Source organism: Lipotes vexillifer, unplaced genomic scaffold (assembly GCF_000442215.2).
Source record: "Lipotes vexillifer unplaced genomic scaffold, Lipotes_vexillifer_v1.1 scaffold190, whole genome shotgun sequence".
Taxonomy (NCBI): Eukaryota; Metazoa; Chordata; class Mammalia; order Artiodactyla; family Lipotidae; genus Lipotes; species Lipotes vexillifer.
The window spans coordinates 541777-559485 of NW_006794958.1; the positions used below are offsets into that span (position 1 = coordinate 541777).

General features: G+C 38.5%; 3 protein-coding genes across 4 annotated transcripts in view; 1 reads left to right on the forward strand and 2 right to left on the reverse strand.

The window, feature by feature from the left end:
• FANCM (FA complementation group M) overlaps nucleotides 1–1114 on the reverse strand; it is a 54932-nt gene extending 53818 nt beyond the window's left edge. The window contains 1 exon segment of the mRNA XM_007467368.1: nucleotides 481–1114. Coding sequence (XP_007467430.1) covers nucleotides 481–1015 — 535 coding nt within the window. The 5' untranslated portion in view covers nucleotides 1016–1114.
• Nucleotides 1115–2399: 1285 nt separating this feature from the next.
• FKBP3 (FKBP prolyl isomerase 3) lies at nucleotides 2400–16049 on the forward strand. The gene is made up of 7 exons (XM_007467369.1): nucleotides 2400–2855; nucleotides 5264–5365; nucleotides 5938–6045; nucleotides 11789–11924; nucleotides 12406–12473; nucleotides 14052–14149; nucleotides 15709–16049. The coding sequence occupies exons 1-7, from the start codon at nucleotides 2748–2750 to the stop codon at nucleotides 15761–15763; spliced, it is 675 nt and encodes a 224-aa protein (XP_007467431.1). The 5' UTR covers nucleotides 2400–2747; the 3' UTR covers nucleotides 15764–16049.
• Nucleotides 16050–16365: 316 nt separating this feature from the next.
• PRPF39 (pre-mRNA processing factor 39) overlaps nucleotides 16366–17709 on the reverse strand; it is a 37707-nt gene continuing 36363 nt past the window's right edge. The window contains exons 13-14 of one of the 2 annotated variants that reach the window (XR_457113.1): nucleotides 17367–17487; nucleotides 16366–17098 (exon numbers count right to left, since the gene is read on the reverse strand). Coding sequence is in view for 1 of the 2 variants with exons in the window: in XM_007467370.1 (XP_007467432.1) it covers nucleotides 17042–17098; nucleotides 17367–17493 (184 nt within the window). In the remaining variant the exon portion in view is untranslated. Of the gene's footprint in view, nucleotides 17099–17366; nucleotides 17494–17709 lie in introns of both variants that reach the window. The other variant, XM_007467370.1, reaches the window with a different exon arrangement.

Here is a 17709-nt window from a genome sequence, read left to right on the forward strand (position 1 = left end):
CTGCTTTGGTAATGTGCTTTCAAGATGATAATTGGACAAATCATGGGAATGCATTTTAAAGATTTGTTGTGGTCCAAATGTCAATGCTGGCTTTTACCGAAAACCACGACTAGACTGCCATTAAAGAATTCCTACAAAATGACATAATATTTGAAGAGAACAAAATTCTTCAACTGGGAAATCCTTCTGCGGAAGAGACTCATGTTCACTTACCGATGGGGTATACACACATAATCACTTCAAAATGTTTTGACAAGATACAAGAATTCTCTGAAGATTGAATAAAGCAACCCTATTCATTATAGCTGGACTTGCTACAAGTAGATGATGTTTCAAGGGATAAGACGTAAAATAAGCATATTGTGATCTGGGGACTATTCCACACGGGTCAGGAATTCCTTTAACGCTATTTCCCAGAACGCATACTTTTCCCTGGGTCCCAGCTCTTAATTTCACATTAGCCCACTGCTTCTAAGATACCTGTCATTTCGGCCATGTGGGACTGCGGGATACCCATCACCCGGTAGCAAGCCTCGATCTGCTGCGTCACCAAAGGTTTCGTGGGGGCCATGAAGACAACCTTGCCGGAGGGGAACCAGCGGTAGAAATTGTACATGACTACGGCGGCAATAAAGGTCTTTCCCAAGCCGGTAGGCAGACACACCAGCGTGTTGCAGAACAGAGCGGTCCTGGCGATGTGCAGCTGGTAGTCCCGCACCGGGCAATTAGTAGGGTAAATCCACAGGGCGCCCGCTGAGGTGCAGAACCCGCCATTCTCTAGACTCAGCTGCCGCTCTGCTTCGTACACCGCGACCAGCAACACATCATCGTCCGACTCGGGCTGAGCCTCTGTCGCCTCCGCCGCCTCTGCTGCCTGTGCCGCTGCAGGAAAACTCGCCCCGGAGATGCCAGGGCTCTGAGGCCGCTCAGTTCCAGAGCTGCAACTCGGAGCCCCAGTGGATCGGGAGACTCTTGAGCCCCACGTCTGAAAAAGCGTTCTTTGTCGCCCGCTCATTAGGCCGAAGACCACCGAAGGCTTCTCTCAGACGCCAGCAGCTGTTGCAGCTCAACAGCCTCCGTTCCAGCCCCCATCGGTTATCTTCGCATAAAAAACACTAGAACTAGAAGGCGGGATTGAGGCCTGTTAATCCAGTTGAAAGTGCCGCCACTGAGTTTGCGTGGGGAAAATGATTGGCTGGCTTCCCGGAAACCCCGTGGCCCTCTAGGAGACGCATGCGCGTTGTTATGGAACCACCGCAAATTCGGTCCCCTTGTCAATTGCTTATCAACTCTAAAGTTGGGTTCCGTTTCTAATGACGAGGTGTCCTGGCATCATTGCGAAATTGATGCCTCTTAAAATGATACAATAAATAAACTTGAGGTCCAGAAACAATGGATACCCATTTTTTTTTTAACTCAACGTTATTGAGAGTCTAACTTGCCTTATTCCTTGTGGTTGGCCATGTTTTTAAATCGGAAGATGAGGTGAAAAACAAACATATTTAGATAAAATTTAAAAACGTGTCTTATTTCTCTATCCAGGCTGAGAAAACAAAACGCCAGGTCTCTTTTTCAGGAGTGGCAACCCATTATCTTTTTTTTTTTTTTGCGGTACGCGGGCCTCTCCCGTTGCGGAGCACAGGCTCCGGACGCGCAGGCTCAGCGGCCATGGCTCACGGCCCCAGCCGCTCCGCGGCATGTGGGATCTTCGCGGACCGGGGCACGAGCCCGTATCCCCTGCATCGGCAGCGGACTCTCAACCACTGCGCCACCATGGAAGCCCCATTATCTTAATATTTTGTATTGTTAAAAGGGAAGTGAATGGTTTGGGCTTGATATTCGTTGGAAAATCCGAAGGAAAAAAAAGCAAGGCGTTCTGATGCTCCACCATTACATCTTCATAAATGATATAGAGCAGTAAGCGTCGGGGTGATATTATTCTACTCTAGCGATAGCATTCTACCTCAGACTTGGATACAATTCCCGGCTTCTCCCCTATAAAAGTGGCGACTTCGAGTAACCTCTGTAGATTTGTTTCTTCGTGTATTGAGGAAAAGTACACACACATCACGAGGTTGTTTGGACCACTAATAATGTCACCCCCTCATCGCCACCATCAGCAAGAGCCATCCTGCGTGTAGCCACTTTACATTGTTTTATATGGTCAAGTGTCTGGACTTGCTTTTAGACATGCTGTTTATCACGTTTGTATTTGGGAGGGGGAAGGGAACCGGTTGTATTTTAGTTTAATTTGTGTGAGTTTTAAAAGGAAAGTGGTGGAATATAGGTTGTTCTGATGGACAAGGACTGAGCCAAGTCAGATGTGAATCTTTAGGCTAGAACTAGATAAAATGAGATTAGATGTCTGAATGCTTTTGTTTCCTTAAAACAGATTAAAGACTTTAAATGCATAGCAGCTTGTCGGTAATAAACAAGTGTGGGTAATGGCTGGTAAACAATCACTACTATCGGAGGTCGTCGCCTCACAAGGATTCCAATTAAGAGCAGCTGACAGCTTATGGATTTCTGCGTAGTCGGCTGCCAGGGCCACATCGGCGGGTTTTACCCCGGACTCAACAAAGACGCCCGCGAAGCACAGCCTTGACGTCACTCAAACACTGGCCCCAATCCTGCAGGGTAGCGCCGTGACCCCGCCCCCTCGAGCTCCGAGCAGAGCCACGCCTCTGGGGCGGGGCGATGCCGAACCCAGGCGGGCTGGCTCAGTAAAGCGGAGGCAGCGGGGGAAGATGGCGGCGGCGGTTCCACAGCGGGCCTGGACCGTGGAGCAGCTGCGCAGCGAGCAGCTCCCTAAGAAGGACATTATCAAGTTTCTGCAGGATCACGGTTCAGATTCGGTACCGGAGGCGGCGGGGCGGCCGGGCTGGTGCGGCTGAGGGACACTTCACCCCCCCGTAGATGCCCATACATTCCGTATTCCTCGGTGCCCCCGCCCTCGCTCTCCAGCGGCCGGTGGCCTGGAAGGCCGGAGAGGTCCCGCGTGCGCTCCCGAGCCACGCTCCCGCCCCTCGAGCCGGCCCTACTTGGGCGGGTGGAGCAACTTTACCTCTTGCGGCACGCAGCAGTAGCAGATTTAGGACCTCATTGAGATGCTTGAGTGAGGTGGAGGCTGTGAAAAAAAGGAGCCCAGTAGATTTTGGGGGTTGAGACGGGGGCCCGAGGACTGGAGGCTTGCGTGAGATAGATCCCTGGCGGGGAGTGTGGGCTGTTAGGGAAATGAGAAGGGATGTGAAGATTTCGGTGGGAACGATGGCGCGATTTGCTTTTCTCATCAATTACCAAGCACTGAACACTAATAAGTGTGATTTTTTTACAGTCTCGCTGTTTAACTTTTAAAATATCTACCCATTAAATGACCTTTTCACCTGTATATTTAGGGGAGTTACTTGAGTATTTCGGGTACAGTGGTCTCCTATTGTTATAAACAGACCAAGAAATCTATTTGGCATTCTTCCTACTTTTACGCCCAGCACAGTCTCCATCTTAACCACTCTCTGTAGTCACAAGTTATTTTTGTCAGACGGCTTTTTTTCCTTCGGAAATTAATATAATTCATATCTCCTTAAATTGCAGAACGACTGTACAGTTTGTGTGCCCGCAGCATCTCCCACTTATCAGAAATAGCAGTGGTCTAAATGTGGTTTATCTACGATTTTTAACTTCATTTCCAATAATCTCCCTCCTGAATAATAATTTTGACATCAGCAAATACTTATACAACATCTACAGCAAGAACCGTACTCAGTGTTTGGGGATACAAGGGTGAAAATGAAAGATCATGCCTCAGAGACACCATTTTATACCATTTTACTATTTTAGTGGAATTATTTTCTCTTAAGCCAATCCACATTTCACTGAAACAATAGAGTAGATATATCATTTATTAACGTGTAATGCCTCAAAACTGTACTATATTCATCAAATTCTTATAAAACAAATCATCCCAAGGTGGAATCTAATGTAAAACTGGCCCACGTTGGACAATTTCAAGAGACTTGGCTTGTCAGAATACTAAGATACTAATACTAGTATACTAATCTTTTACATGCATATTTTCCAGTGTTCATTCACATATGTAAACCTATATTTGACAATCACTATTTTATTGATCATAAGATATCATGGAAATGTTTATATTTTGGATATCTTTCTGAAAACTTGCTAAAGAAATCACAACAGTGCTAAAGTAACTGATTGCTTCTATTTAATCAAAATAGCCTTTCCCATGAGGCTTTATCATTTAGAACATTTCTCTCTAAGCGTGAGAGAAAAATGCAATAGTGATAGTTTCAGAAAAACTGCTTTATTGTAAGGTTAGAAGGTTAGAAAGATTAAAAGATGCCAGAGGACAACGTTGTGAAAGTAACAAAATGAGGAATCAAGCAAGGACCACAGGTAGAAAAGGAAGAATAAAGTAAGGAGAACATGTACATGATTTTGAGATGAAGGTACATGATTTTGATGATTTGATATTTCAGTAGTAGTATTTCAGTATTCATCTGTTTAGTCTTATATTTGAGAGAAATGGAATTCTACTGTTAGAGTTATTAAATACATTATTTTATTAATCAAATAGGTAATATGTATTGAGTTCTTACCGTGTGACTGGAAATGGTTTATTACATTTACCCTTATAAGAAGCCTCTGACATAAGATGCTGTTATTAATCTTTCACTGTGATGCAGAAACTGAGTCTTTAGGAAAGCTTAGTCCCTTGTCTAAAATCAGACAGCTAGGATTTTAACCCAGATGGTCTGACACCACAGCCTATACATTTGAACACTATATATCCAGCATTGTGTAACAGTGTTTCTGGGTGTGCCAAGAATGGGTTACAGGTACGTCAAGATAGAAATACCCAACATGGCTGGAGGCTCCCAGGGCACGGGCCAAGTAACATCCTGCCAGGAGCAACTTTGCCCAGTTACTAAAATGTGCTTGCTGTGTAAGTGTGCTCTTCCGTGAGTTCCATGATGGGAAAAGGGTTAGTACACACCAGTGTAACCACTATGCAATATTACAGTTCTAATCTTTGAGTATTTCTTATAATTACCCAATATGGTTTTTTTAATATTCCTTAAATCTTATTTTTGTTATGAAGTAGAGCATAAAATGTAATATTTCATTTCTTTTATCAATAGTATGATTGAAAACATAATTTCTAACTCAAAAGTTCATTTTCTAATTTTAGACCCTTTCTTACATGAGGGAAATTATTTTGACTAACCAGCTTTTTTCTTTATAGTTTCTTGCAGAACATAAGTTATTAGGAAACATTAAAAATGTGGCCAAGACTGCTAACAAGGACCATTTGGTTACAGCCTATAACCATCTTTTTGAAAGTAAGGTGAGTATTGTTACATTTTATTACCAGAATATCATTTTAGATATTTTATTCCCCAAAAGAAGCTTTAAATGCATTTATTTGCAGAATATGTTGACATTTTTCCACCTGTACTTTTTCTTAACTATAATCATAAATGGACTGTCAAATTTAGCATGGGTAATCTGTAATATGGCAGGATGTTTTGATATTTTGAAAGGGAACAGATTTTTAAGGACACTGAAAAGTTATAAATCTAAAGTAAGTTGCATTTCATTAATGTATTTAAATTCTTGGTTAGACCTAGGCTGAGCCTTTAGAAAAGCAAATTTTAAGAAATTCTCCAATATATGTTAACTATGAAATGACCACCTTCCACAAAAAAAAAGAGAATCTTTATTAAGGAATTGATTGAATAGTATTCATATCTCTGAGTCTGAATTGGTCTTTCTAAAGGTTACAGGTCTCATTACAGAATTTATTTTGTGAGATAGTTTGAGATTCATAATTTGTTGATTAAAATGCTTAATAGAAGATTCTTCCTTTGTTCTTAGCCAGACATGAATATGATAAACATTAGACCATTTTCCTTACAGCGTTTCAAGGGTACTGAAAGTATAAGCAAAGTGTCTGAGCAGGTGAAAAATGTGAAGCTTAATGAAGATAAACCCAAAGAAACCAAGTCTGAAGAGACTCTGGATGAGGTATGTATAGAATGTATTCTTACTTGATTTCGCATGTGAATTTGAGAAAAAGTATTTGCTTTACAGCACTGACTTCTCATAAAAAGGGGTGGCCACTTTCAGTGAGCCAAACACTAATATGGAGTGGGTTATCTCCCTTGGGTGTACTCAATAAGGGAAAAAAAAAACCTAAGAACCAGTGCTTTACAGTTAGTAAGCCTTTCCTGTGAAATACCTCTAGTTTTTTCTTTTTTAAACATGTTCTCACTCATAGGGCCAAATCAGTACATTGGTTTTGTTTGTTTGTTTGTTTGTTTTAATCAATTTATTTATTATTGGCTGCGTTGGGTCTTCGTTGCTGCACGTGGGCTTTCTCTAGTTGCCGTGAGTGGGGGCTACTCTTCCTTGCGGTGCGCGGGCTTCTCATTGCAGTGGCTTCTCTTGTCGCGGGGCACGGGCTCTAGGCACGTGGGCTCAGTAGTTATGGCTTGTGGGCTCTGGAGTACAGGCTCAGTAGTTGTGGTGTACGGGCTTAGTTGCTCCACGGGATGCGGGATCTTCCCAGGCCAGGGCTCGAACCCGTGTCCCCTGCCTTGGCAGGCAGATTCTTAACCACTGTGCCACCATAGAAGCCCTAGCTTTGTATTTTATATTGCCTCTATGTCTGGCCAGAACTTCTGAGCTTTCAAAGCTATTTTAAGGGCCTATTCTATAGCCAAGTTGGACTGAGTGAAAGAAACTTCCTTTTGATTATTTTTAGCTTTTTCTGATGTACATGTTGTCCTAGGCAATATAAATAGTTAATTCGGGCCTGGCTGCAGGGTGTGGGTTCATCTGTCTCATCTTTCCCAGCCCAGGTTTTATATTTTGGTACTAAGGTTTGAAGAGCCAGATAAAACTATTTCTGAAATTGGGAGATTGGGATTGACATACATACACTAATATGTATAAAATGGATAACTAATAAGAACCTGCTGTATAAAAAAATAAATGAAATAAAATTCAAAAATTCAAAAAAATAAAACATTTTTCCACCAGTGTCTGCATTAAAAAAAAAAAAACTATTTCTGTAAATGGACAGCCTTAGTAGAGCTAAGGACAGCTCTTTGAAAAGCTTCAGTAGAGCTAAATGGATTATTATCTTGCCACTTTTGATAATATCTTGCTAACAACTAAGCTCACTCATTCCTACCAGTGTTAGTATCAGTGACAGTAATAATAATAATTTGATAAATGTTTTATATACTGGGCAAATATTGAGCAGCTACTAAGGTAAATAGAGGTATAATAATTATTAGAAGGGTTACAAAAGCAGTTGGCAACATAGTTTATCTTCCAGAAAGAGTATTCCAGAAAATTAGAGTAAGGGACGTATGAGGTAGCAGATAATATATCAAGAGATTAAGAAAAAGAGCATTACAAATAAAGTAAAAGCTGTAAGGGCTGGAGGCAGTTTAGAGAGATTTCGTGAGAGTCCTAAACTATATCGTTTTCTTTAAGACGTCTTTTCATTTCATTTAACTGGTCAGTGTGAGCCCTCTTTTTTATGTACTCATTGTCTTCCTGCCTAGATTCCATAACTTCTTGACCAGTACTTTGCTGGTCCCTGCTGTCTGCTTTCTCTGTTCATGCTTCAGGACTGCAGAGCAAGTACTGTGAAGAAAAATAATCATCAAACTTTTTACTGGGCTTTGTATAAATTAATGCTTAATATCAGACAAGCATGGTTTCCAGTTTCACTGCTATTCAGCAGCTTTCATACTATCCCTCGCTCAATTCCCCATCCACATAAACAACTTGACATTTTTCCAGAAGTTCTCAACCTTCTCTTATTCCTTTCTCATTATATACTCTTGTGTTCTATTTTACCAAAATATTAACATACATAGTTGTAACCATTCTCTTCTTCCCAGTTTAAAATTTCTCTGATCTTTGGTTTTCTTTTTCCTTTTCATGTCTCCCTCAGATCTAAGGCTCTCAAACATCTTTTTCACATCTTCATCCATTCCTTTTTGATTCTCAAGCATTCCAAGGCCTCAGACCTGGAGTGTAGAAAAAGTCACTAATCTGCCTTCATGCTCTTTCATCATCATTCAGCCCCCAAATGGCTGTTCTAGTAAGTTTTCTAAAATATTTTGCAAACTGCACCCTACTCAAAAATCTTCAGTAACTCTATACTGTCTAGAGCTGCACTGTCCAATACAGTAGTCACTAGCCATATGTGGCTGCTGAGCACTTTGTGGCCACTCTGAATTAAAATGTGCCCTAAGTATAAAATATGCAATTTCAAAGTTTTAATATGATTTTTTTAAATGTAAAATATCTCAACATTTTTATATTGATTACATGTTGAAATAATATTAATGCAGCAACTAGACAACTTAAAATTACATTTGTGACTCATTGGCTTTCTATTGGATTGCATTTTTGGCATTCAAAACCTTCCAGTATCTGGCCCCTGCCTAGCTCCATATTTACTACTTCTACAGAAATATTCTTCTTTGGTCACAGATGTCTGCCCGTTGTCTACTGTGTCCTTCTCATGTTGGCACCCTGTGCTTCCTCTTTAGGTCTCCTAACACACACCTATATTCTCTGTTAGAGGGAGGGCCAGAACCATGTCTGCCAGCTCAGCTGTGTTATCTCTAGTTCCTGATATATAGAACATGCTCAAATATTTCTTGAATTAAGAATAATTATGTAATATACAGTTGACCGTTGAACAACATGGGTTTGAACTGCATGGGTCCTTTATAAAATGCAGATTTTTTCCAGTAGTAAATACTGCAGTACTCCATGACCCTCAATCCTTAGTTGGTTGAATCTGCGGACGCAGAACCATGAATACAGAGGAATCATGTAAAGGGAGGGCCAACTATAAGTTATACATGGATTTTGGACTGCAGGAAGGGTTGGCACCCGTAACACCCAAAGTGTTCAAGGGTCAACTGTACTCTCATTTTCAGGGGCTATGCCGTGATCTAATTAATTGCAGCTATGATGATTACTCTCAAAAGTTCCTTTATCTGTGTCTAGAAGTTTCTAGCTCAGACCCAGTCTCAGGAATGTAGTTCTTTTCCTCACTCTGGACCAAGAAATTGCTGCAAAGCCAGGAAATTACCTAAAAGCCAGGTCCATTCAAGCACATTAACTCCAGGATAGCTTGGGACTGATCTGACCTCCCACCATGAAGCAATCAGGTTCTTGCAATGAAACCCAAAATGAGATCCACCATTTTACAAAGTGTGTTTTATAGGTCCCAGAAGTTCCAGGTTGTTTTCATGTGTCATCAAAAGCTGTACCTTGTGTCTCCTACTCGAAGATTCACAGTGTATATTAGCTAATGCATAATTAGCTCTGAGAAGTTATGTAAAAGAGGCATATTTAACTTGAATGCAGTATTTCCCAAACTTAATTATATTAGGCCCTTTTCTTCCAACAATGCCAAGGAATGGGTGATCCATAAAAGACATTTTGTTAAACACTGAAATTGAGGCCCCAAGTAGGCAGATTGCGCCTTCACTGTTAAGACTGAGATGTAGCCACCAATTTGTGTTTGCATTATACTAGGACCTCTAATGTAGGTAACACAACATGCCCAAGCAACGTGGTACAACAAATGGGAAAATAATGGAATGACATTGGTGTTTATTTATTTATTTATTTATTTACTTACTTACTTACTTACTTATGGCTGTGTTGGGTCTTCGTTTCTATGCGAGGGCTTTCTCTAGTTGTGGAGAGCAAGGGCCACTCTTCATCGCGGTGCGTGGGCCTCTCACTGTCGCGGTCTTCTCTTGTTGCGGAGCACAGGCTCCAGACGCGCAGGCTCAGTAGCCGTGGTGCACAGGCTTAGTTGCTCTGCGGCCTGTGGTACCTTCCCAGACCAGGGCTCGAACCCGTGTCCCCTGCATTGGCAGGCAGGTTCTCAACAACTGCACCACCAGGGAAGCCCGACATTAAGTTTTAAAATGTGGCTATTATTTGCTAATCGTATCTTATCCACTCAATAGTTTTCTGTAATTTCTTTAATAAAGTCTTGATATTCTGATATTCTCACATAATATACGTATATTGTCATCCTCATTTTGTGGCTTTTAAATGTTTTAAATTAAAATTATTTTCAAATTTGGGATATATGTTAACAGTTTTTGTCAAGTCAACTATATTCCTTAAAAATCATTTATTTTTCTGATATAACAGAAAAGGATAGAGAAAACAGTTCCAACACCTAGAAATGAATGTTTAACATTTCAGAATATTTTTGAATATTTTCTGTGTGTATATTTATTGAAATAGTTGAGGTTTTACTGTAGAACTTTCTACTGATTTTTCTTATAATCTTATAAGAATTCTTCCACATTACTAAAAACTATTACCATAAATGTGTGGTTTTATTTTGCCATTATGTATAATAGTGTATGGAATAACTGCATAAAGATTTTTTCCTAAGTTTCAAATTACTTCTTTAGTATATATTTGTATAAAGAGAATTATCATACTTTTAACATTTTAAAATTGCATTCCAAAGAGATGGCACCAGTTTACACTACTAGCAGTAGACTTCTAAAGTAACGTCTCACTAAAACAAGCTTGGAATGGGTCAGGAAGAAAGTTGATGCTTACTTTTGTAATACATTTTGTATTCAAGCTATAGATGGGACTTTCTTTTGACTTAGGGAGGCAGCCTAGCTTTAGCTGAAAGTTCTAATCCTTAAGACTCTGAATTGCATAGGGCTTTATACCCTATCCAGGCCTCACTACTTTCTCTATAAAAGATGGGGAAAGAACTGCCAGGTTGCTGTATGGTTAAATGAATGGACATAACAAAATGATTAGTATTAATACCTGACATTGCATATGTGCTTGAGCGGTAGTAAAGTGGTTAAGAGCTTGGGCTTTATAACCAGGCTGCCTGGTTTCCAATCCTACACAGCCACTTTGGAGCTCTAGGACCTTAAGCAGGTTACTTATCCACTCTATCCTTTTTTTTCCTTATCTGTAAAACAGCGATAATAATAGTACCTACCTCATAATGGAGAGTTAGTTTCTGTAAAACATTTGGAATGTTCTGTAGTATAAAATTCTATATATTCTTAAGTTTGCCTAGGAAATTGCTTTCCTCTCATAGATTCCTCACTAATGATTAGATTAACCCTTAGCTTTAAAAAAAAAAAAAAAAGACCCTGATAATCCTGCTTTGTTCTAGGAAATATGCCTCTTATGGTAATTTCTATAGATAATTCCATTCATTGTGTGAACTTATTTTCAATTCAAGTCCAGGAACAGATGCAATATTACTTGTATTTATTCTAATTGGATATAATTCAAGTATTTAGTAATGCCAATTATTGGTGCTAACACATAACACAACTCAAATCTTTGAAAAGATGTCACAATGATTTAATGCCTTATAATTTTATAGGAATTAAAATGTAATGATATTTCTAACCTTGGAAAACAACTGGATTCATTTTATGGTTTGATGAATAATTAATCTTGTCAAAAGAACATTGGTTTCCAAAGAAGCTGGAAGTTTTTTGAAATTATAGGTGTGCTAGTTACTAATATTCTCATCACAGACTTGAAATGAGATAGTTTTTTAACTCAGTGGTGAAGCAGAGGCAAAAGTTTGTTACCAAATCTGTGAAATTCTTGTGACTGGACTTAGGTTACAGTTGGCTGTATAAGTATTCTCTTTGTCATCCTTCTAAAAAAAGGACATGAATTAACAACTCCATGTGTGTGTTGTTTTTGTTTCTAGGGTCCACCAAAATATACAAAATCTGTTCTTAAAAAAGGAGATAAAACCAACTTTCCCAAAAAGGGAGATATTGTTCACTGCTGGTATACAGGAACACTACAGGATGGGACTGTTTTTGATACTAATATTCAAACGAGTAAGTCTAAATGTAATCTTATCTCTTTGGCTTTAGGGCACGCCAAATATTTGTGTTGGCAGTACCTTTTTCTTGGCTGTCATTTTTTTTCCAGAAGTCTTTTACACCTGTGATTTACTTGTAAAAGGTTTTCAGTTCACTACTTGGCTGGGTGTAAATGAAGACCTTTTGGTCATTGAAAAGCAAAAAATAAAGAAGCTTAGTCTACACTTTGTTAATGCCCCCAATTCCGGCTTTTGTATTTCACAGAATAGTGTTATTTTAATGGTGTAAATATAGGTCCTTTCCGTCTCCCTCCTTTAGACCATAATTATTTTTACATCCAAAATTTTCTTGATGAATTACTTGGCTTTCTGAATTTTTATTTCTTTTCAGATGCATAGCATGGTAAGTTCTGAAATCAATTTAAAGACTTAAATCACTGTGTTTTTCAATTGGAACTTAACTTCATTATTAATTATAAAGAAAATCTGTTTTACAGGTTCAAAGAAGAAGAAAAATGCCAAGCCTTTAAGTTTTAAGGTTGGGATAGGAAAAGTTATCAGAGGAGTAAGTAAAAACTGGCCATGAACCAGTAGATATTCTGGCACACGCTACTTGTGGTATGGTAACATAAAGAATTAGGTTTGAGAATAGGATGAAAACAATCTTTCGAGTCTCACAAATCAAGTGCTATCATTGCTAACTGATCTGGCACAAATTACATTCTCTGGATCTCAGACAGTACAGCCTACCTCAAGGTTGCTAAAAAATTAAGTGGGGGGCTTCCCTGGTGGCACAATGGTTAAGAACCCGCCTGCCAATGCAGGGGACAAGGGTTCGAGCCCTGGTCTGGGAAGATCCCACGTGCCGTGGAGCAACTAAGCCCATGCACCACAACTACTGAGCCCATGTGCCACAACTACTGAAGGCCGCATGCCTAGAGCCCGTGCTGCACAACAAGAGAAGCCTCCGCAATGAGAAGCCCCTGCACCACAACAAAGAGTAGACCCTGCTCGCCGCAACTAGAAAGCCCGCACACAGCAACAAAGACCCAATGCAACCAAAAATAAATAATAAATTTTTTTTAAAAAAAGATTAAATAGGTATAACTTAAAGTGAATAGAGACTCAAATATTATTTCCTTCCATGCCTTCCCCTTTTATTATTTTTTTCTTTGTAATTGCCAGAATGTTTGGCTTTCTAAATTTGATTCTTATAAAATGTTAAATAGCTGTTGTATCACTTATACATGACTCAGAAAGGTAAAATATGTGTTCCACTGAAGTACTGATAGAAACTTCTAGGAGTCTTTCCTGTGGCCCTCTCACCTCTCATAATTTAGGCTCAAACACCAAAAATATCTTTCAAATGTTAAGTATGCCTTTACCCACCCTTACATGTGAGAGATAACAGAAGGAAACTCTGAAAAAAGGGGAAGTTAGGCTTGAGCTGTACCTGACCATTGCAGTGTACAGTACAAAAGAAGATGAAAGAGGAGGACGTCAAATATTAATAACCAAAACGCCTATTTAAATGCAGTTATGAGAACCCTAAATGTGTTATTCTTTGTCCTGTGGTAAGACCTAAAATATTGTTCAATCACATCCAGAGCCCAAAATAGAATATAAAACATCTTGAAACTAAAGGTTAGTTGAAAATCACTTTTAACTACTATCTGATTATACCAAGTTGATATATCAGGTTGAGCTATTTTTGTTTCTGTAACTAAAATGTTTACTGGTAAATTTGTTCTAGTCAACCATACTCTTAAATTTCCAGTATGTGACAGATCTCTATCATTTGAGCTTTATGTAATTGTTACATTTCAACAGAGTATATGATACTAGTAATATATTCTGTATCCTTGCATCATATTGTTTTTGGTAATTTGGCTCTAAGATCTAAATTTGTACAAAATGACATTATATCATTTTGAAAAGTATTTACACTAGAAAATTGTTTAATGTGTCCTTAACTTTTTTCATTGAGGAAATAAAGGACAGATTTAGAGACTCTCACCCAAGGACATTACCTTAGGACATGAAATCCTCTAACAGAATACTTTGTATGTAATCTTGCCTTTCTTCTGGCTTTGCATGCTTTTGTAAAGTATCATTAGTTTTGATTTTATGTTCTTGCCTTTAGTGGGATGAAGCACTCTTGACTATGAGTAAAGGAGAAAAGGCTCGACTGGAGATTGAACCAGAATGGGCTTATGGAAAGAAAGGACAGCCTGATGCCAAGTATCCTTTTTTCCTTTGTAATTAAAAGAAAAATCACTAAGAAAGATCACTTGAAGGTATGTAAATGCTGTCTAGGTTAACCTCTAGGTCAGAGATCCTGTCCAGACCAGTCTTCCTGATATTTAGATGCTTTTGTGTCAACACCTCCAATATACACAATATTTTCTACTGTTACAAAGTATTCTAACTTGAGCTGGAGTCTTTTTTTCTTCCTATTTAAGCTCTTAATTTTCAAGACCTAAACTGAGGTTTAAATTTCCATCTCTGAAAAGCTACTATTAATGTTTGAAGGGTTTATTTAAAGGAGTTAAGATGCTCAATACAAACAACTGTAGCAAATTGTTGGATTCACATATGGCTCATGGTAATTTTATGCTTCCATATGATTTCAGGCAATTAATTGGGTACTCAAAGCTTAGAAATGGAACACGTTGGGGATCACCAGTTGTGAAATGAAGGAGACCACAGGTCCAACATCATAGTGTATGCATTTGTGATTACAACTAGTGACAGTACTTTTCTGATAGGCCCCATTTGTGAACATTAAAAAAAAAGAGAAGAGCCATGACTCCAGTCTATTACGACCAGAACAATCCAATAGCTAAGTAGGAAGGTAGTTTAGTTGTTGGTTCCATTCCCAGAGGACAAGTTGGACAAGTTAGAGTAAGTTTGGGGATAAAAAAATTGGAAGTCCTTTCTAGTCTTATCAATTACAGTTACTTGGGAACATAATAGCCTTCTTCTCAGCCTATCAAAATCCCGTGGCCAACTGCAGCTCCCTCTCGTGAAGTATCTCAAAACCAGTCAGATAAAAATCACTGTTACCTGAATTCAACATCTGAAAATTCACAGCAAATATCAGGTACTACCTCATATGAACTTTGATTTAATGTAACTTACACAATCAGCTAGATTGAAATCACTTGGGGCAGGGGTGGGGCATACTGAGTAGCAGTCTTCATCAAATAGTGGCTAACTTGGCAGTACTAGAGAGGCATCCAGGTAAGGAAGATCCTAGTTAAAGCTGAATTTATCTAGTCAGCCTTTATTGACAGGTTATGACCTCCATTCACAAAAATACTTTTAGGAACCTCTAGGTTCCTATGTACTAGCCCCTGAGTCAACTATAAAGCCCTCCCTTTGGAGTTAATTACCAGTATCCAATATACATAATTCTAATTTTATTTTTATAAATTTGTTTATTTGGGGCTGCGTTGGGTCTTCGTTGCTATGCGTGGGCTTTCTCAAGCTGCTGCAAGCAGGGGCTACTATTCATTATGGTGGGCTCTAGGGCATGGGCTCCAGTAGTTGTGGTGCATGGGCTCAGCAGTTGTGGCTCGCAGGCTCTAGAGCACAGGCTCAGTAGTTGTGGTGCACAGGCGTAGTTGCTCCACAGCATGTGGGATCTTCCCAGACCAGGGCTCCAGCTCGTGTCCCCTGCATTGGCAGGCAGATTCTTAAGCACTGCACCGCCAGAGAAGTCCCATAATTCTAATTTACACTAAGGGGAATAAGGGAAGAGGCAGATTTTATCAAATTTACCTTGACTTCTTCAACAGAATTCCACCAAATGCAAAACTTATTTTTGAAGTGGAATTAGTGGATATTGACTGAAATAGTAAAGACATCAGCAAAAATAAAACACGGCCTTGAAGAAACTTAGGTGTCTAATTAGAACTGGTTACTATTTTAAGGGAAGAGTCAACTGGAAAATTCAAGAAGTTAAGTCAGAACTTGTTTACTTGATCCCCAACTTCTAAGAAATGTAATCCATTATAAATCCTTGAAGTTTAAAATATTTTACTACAGCTGTGTAGAATATCACTTAAAGAGAACTGACTTGCCTTTTACCTCATGTTGTAAACTAAAAGGCTCAATAAAAATTTATCCTATGTCTTGATTTGTGTTGTGTAAATATATTCATGTTCTGATTAGGTTAACCAGTACTAAGACTTCATCAAACCTGGGAGTAACAGTAAAATTGTCTGGACAGCTTTGCCAGAGACAATCATCTTAAAATCTTTAAATATTTGTGTATAAGGAAGGCGAAAGCATAGAGATTGAGAGGAAGCAAAAGGCTAAAAGGTCTAAGAAATGGTCAACAATAGATGAATTCAAGAAAAGTATACTTCAAAACCAATAAACCACTAATACTGGTGAATATAAAGTTAATATTATTAGGTGATTCCCCCCCTCAATAAATTCGTAACAATTATTGGATGAGTCTTCAGTTTTATTACAAAAACGAAGATGATCAGTTTGATCAAAATGAAAGCTTGCTCACAAGTTTTAACATGAATATTCCAAATACAAAGTCTCCTGAAACAAGTTTTGATATGATTTTCATTTTTTTAAAGGGATGCAAACATTCCAATTCCTCATTTATAATCTCTATTCCAAGACAATATTTTAATAGGTATCTTCTGCTGTTCGATCCAAATTCACAAGGATAATTGAACCACACAGACAGTATCTTGTCAGCAAAGGTTAAAAAGCCATTTTTTTTTGAGGAGGTAAATCCTTAATAACCAGCCCTTATGTATTTTCAGAACCTTGTACTACACTGACATGATTTGCAGTCAGTTTTTTTTCCCCTACCCTTAAGGCTACAAAACTCTGTTGCAAATGCATTGCAAAAGAATTCTAGACCACTTAATGCAAAAATCAAAAAAATAGTTCTCCAATAAAAAGTAAATTTTATAAATGGTAGGAAATAGTATCTGTGGTAAGCTACTAAGTGACATTTTCCCCTATTACTGAACAAATCATGTTACACAGAAACAGGGAAGACAAGTTATCAAATACAACAAGCTTATGCTATGTTTACATCCCTCATTAAAGAAAAATAATTTCAAACTTTTCACACACTCCATCTGATATTTAATTTTCCCATCAGGTTGGAGGGGGAGGATAATACTGTCCATAATTCCAAGGATTCTGATAGTTGTACTGAAAGGAAAAAGCAAACATGTTAGCATACAAGAACTATGGCTGAGTTCTATATATAAAAATGTAATTAAAGCAGGTATATTTAAGAAAACAAGCATGTGTTCACTACTGAAATTCCAAGTCTTAACCAGAAGACAATGTATTATACAATCTGCAACCGAAGCAAAGAGTTGTTTTTCCTAAAGGAAAAAAAAAAAGACTATCCTCATTTATGCATTTCTAATAACATCTATTAACAAAAAATTCAATTATAATTATGTAAACTCACTTGATACCAGGCACTATAATTATATGCAGCTTGATTTGCCTGTAAGTCACCATCAATCATCTGTGTAGATGATGAAGTTGTATCTTCTGTGTGTGCTTTCTTTTCCTCTGGTTCTTCTGATCTAAAGGTCAAAATGGAAACTTTCAGAATTCTCACAGATAAGTACTTTTAACAAATGGATGAATGTCACCTATGTACATTCATCTGAAGTTCCTGACCACTGTTTTATATGATTTCAAATCATGAAAATAAATTACCACAACATAAAGGTGATAATTATCTTTAAAGGGATTTCCACAATGAAATGTCTTCTTTTAAGCATCCCTTTCTGATTCAGCAGGAA

Bases quoted from the DNA above. Each gene is read 5' to 3' on its own strand.
- FKBP3 (XM_007467369.1), top strand. From the start codon at position 2,748: ATGGCGGCGGCGGTTCCACAGCGGGCCTGGACCGTGGAGCAGCTGCGC. The intron at 2,856-5,263 runs GTACCGGAGGCG...TTTTCTTTATAG, and splicing joins AGGATCACGGTTCAGATTCG to TTTCTTGCAGAACATAAGTT. The intron at 12,474-14,051 runs GTAAGTAAAAAC...TCTTGCCTTTAG, and splicing joins TAGGAAAAGTTATCAGAGGA to TGGGATGAAGCACTCTTGAC.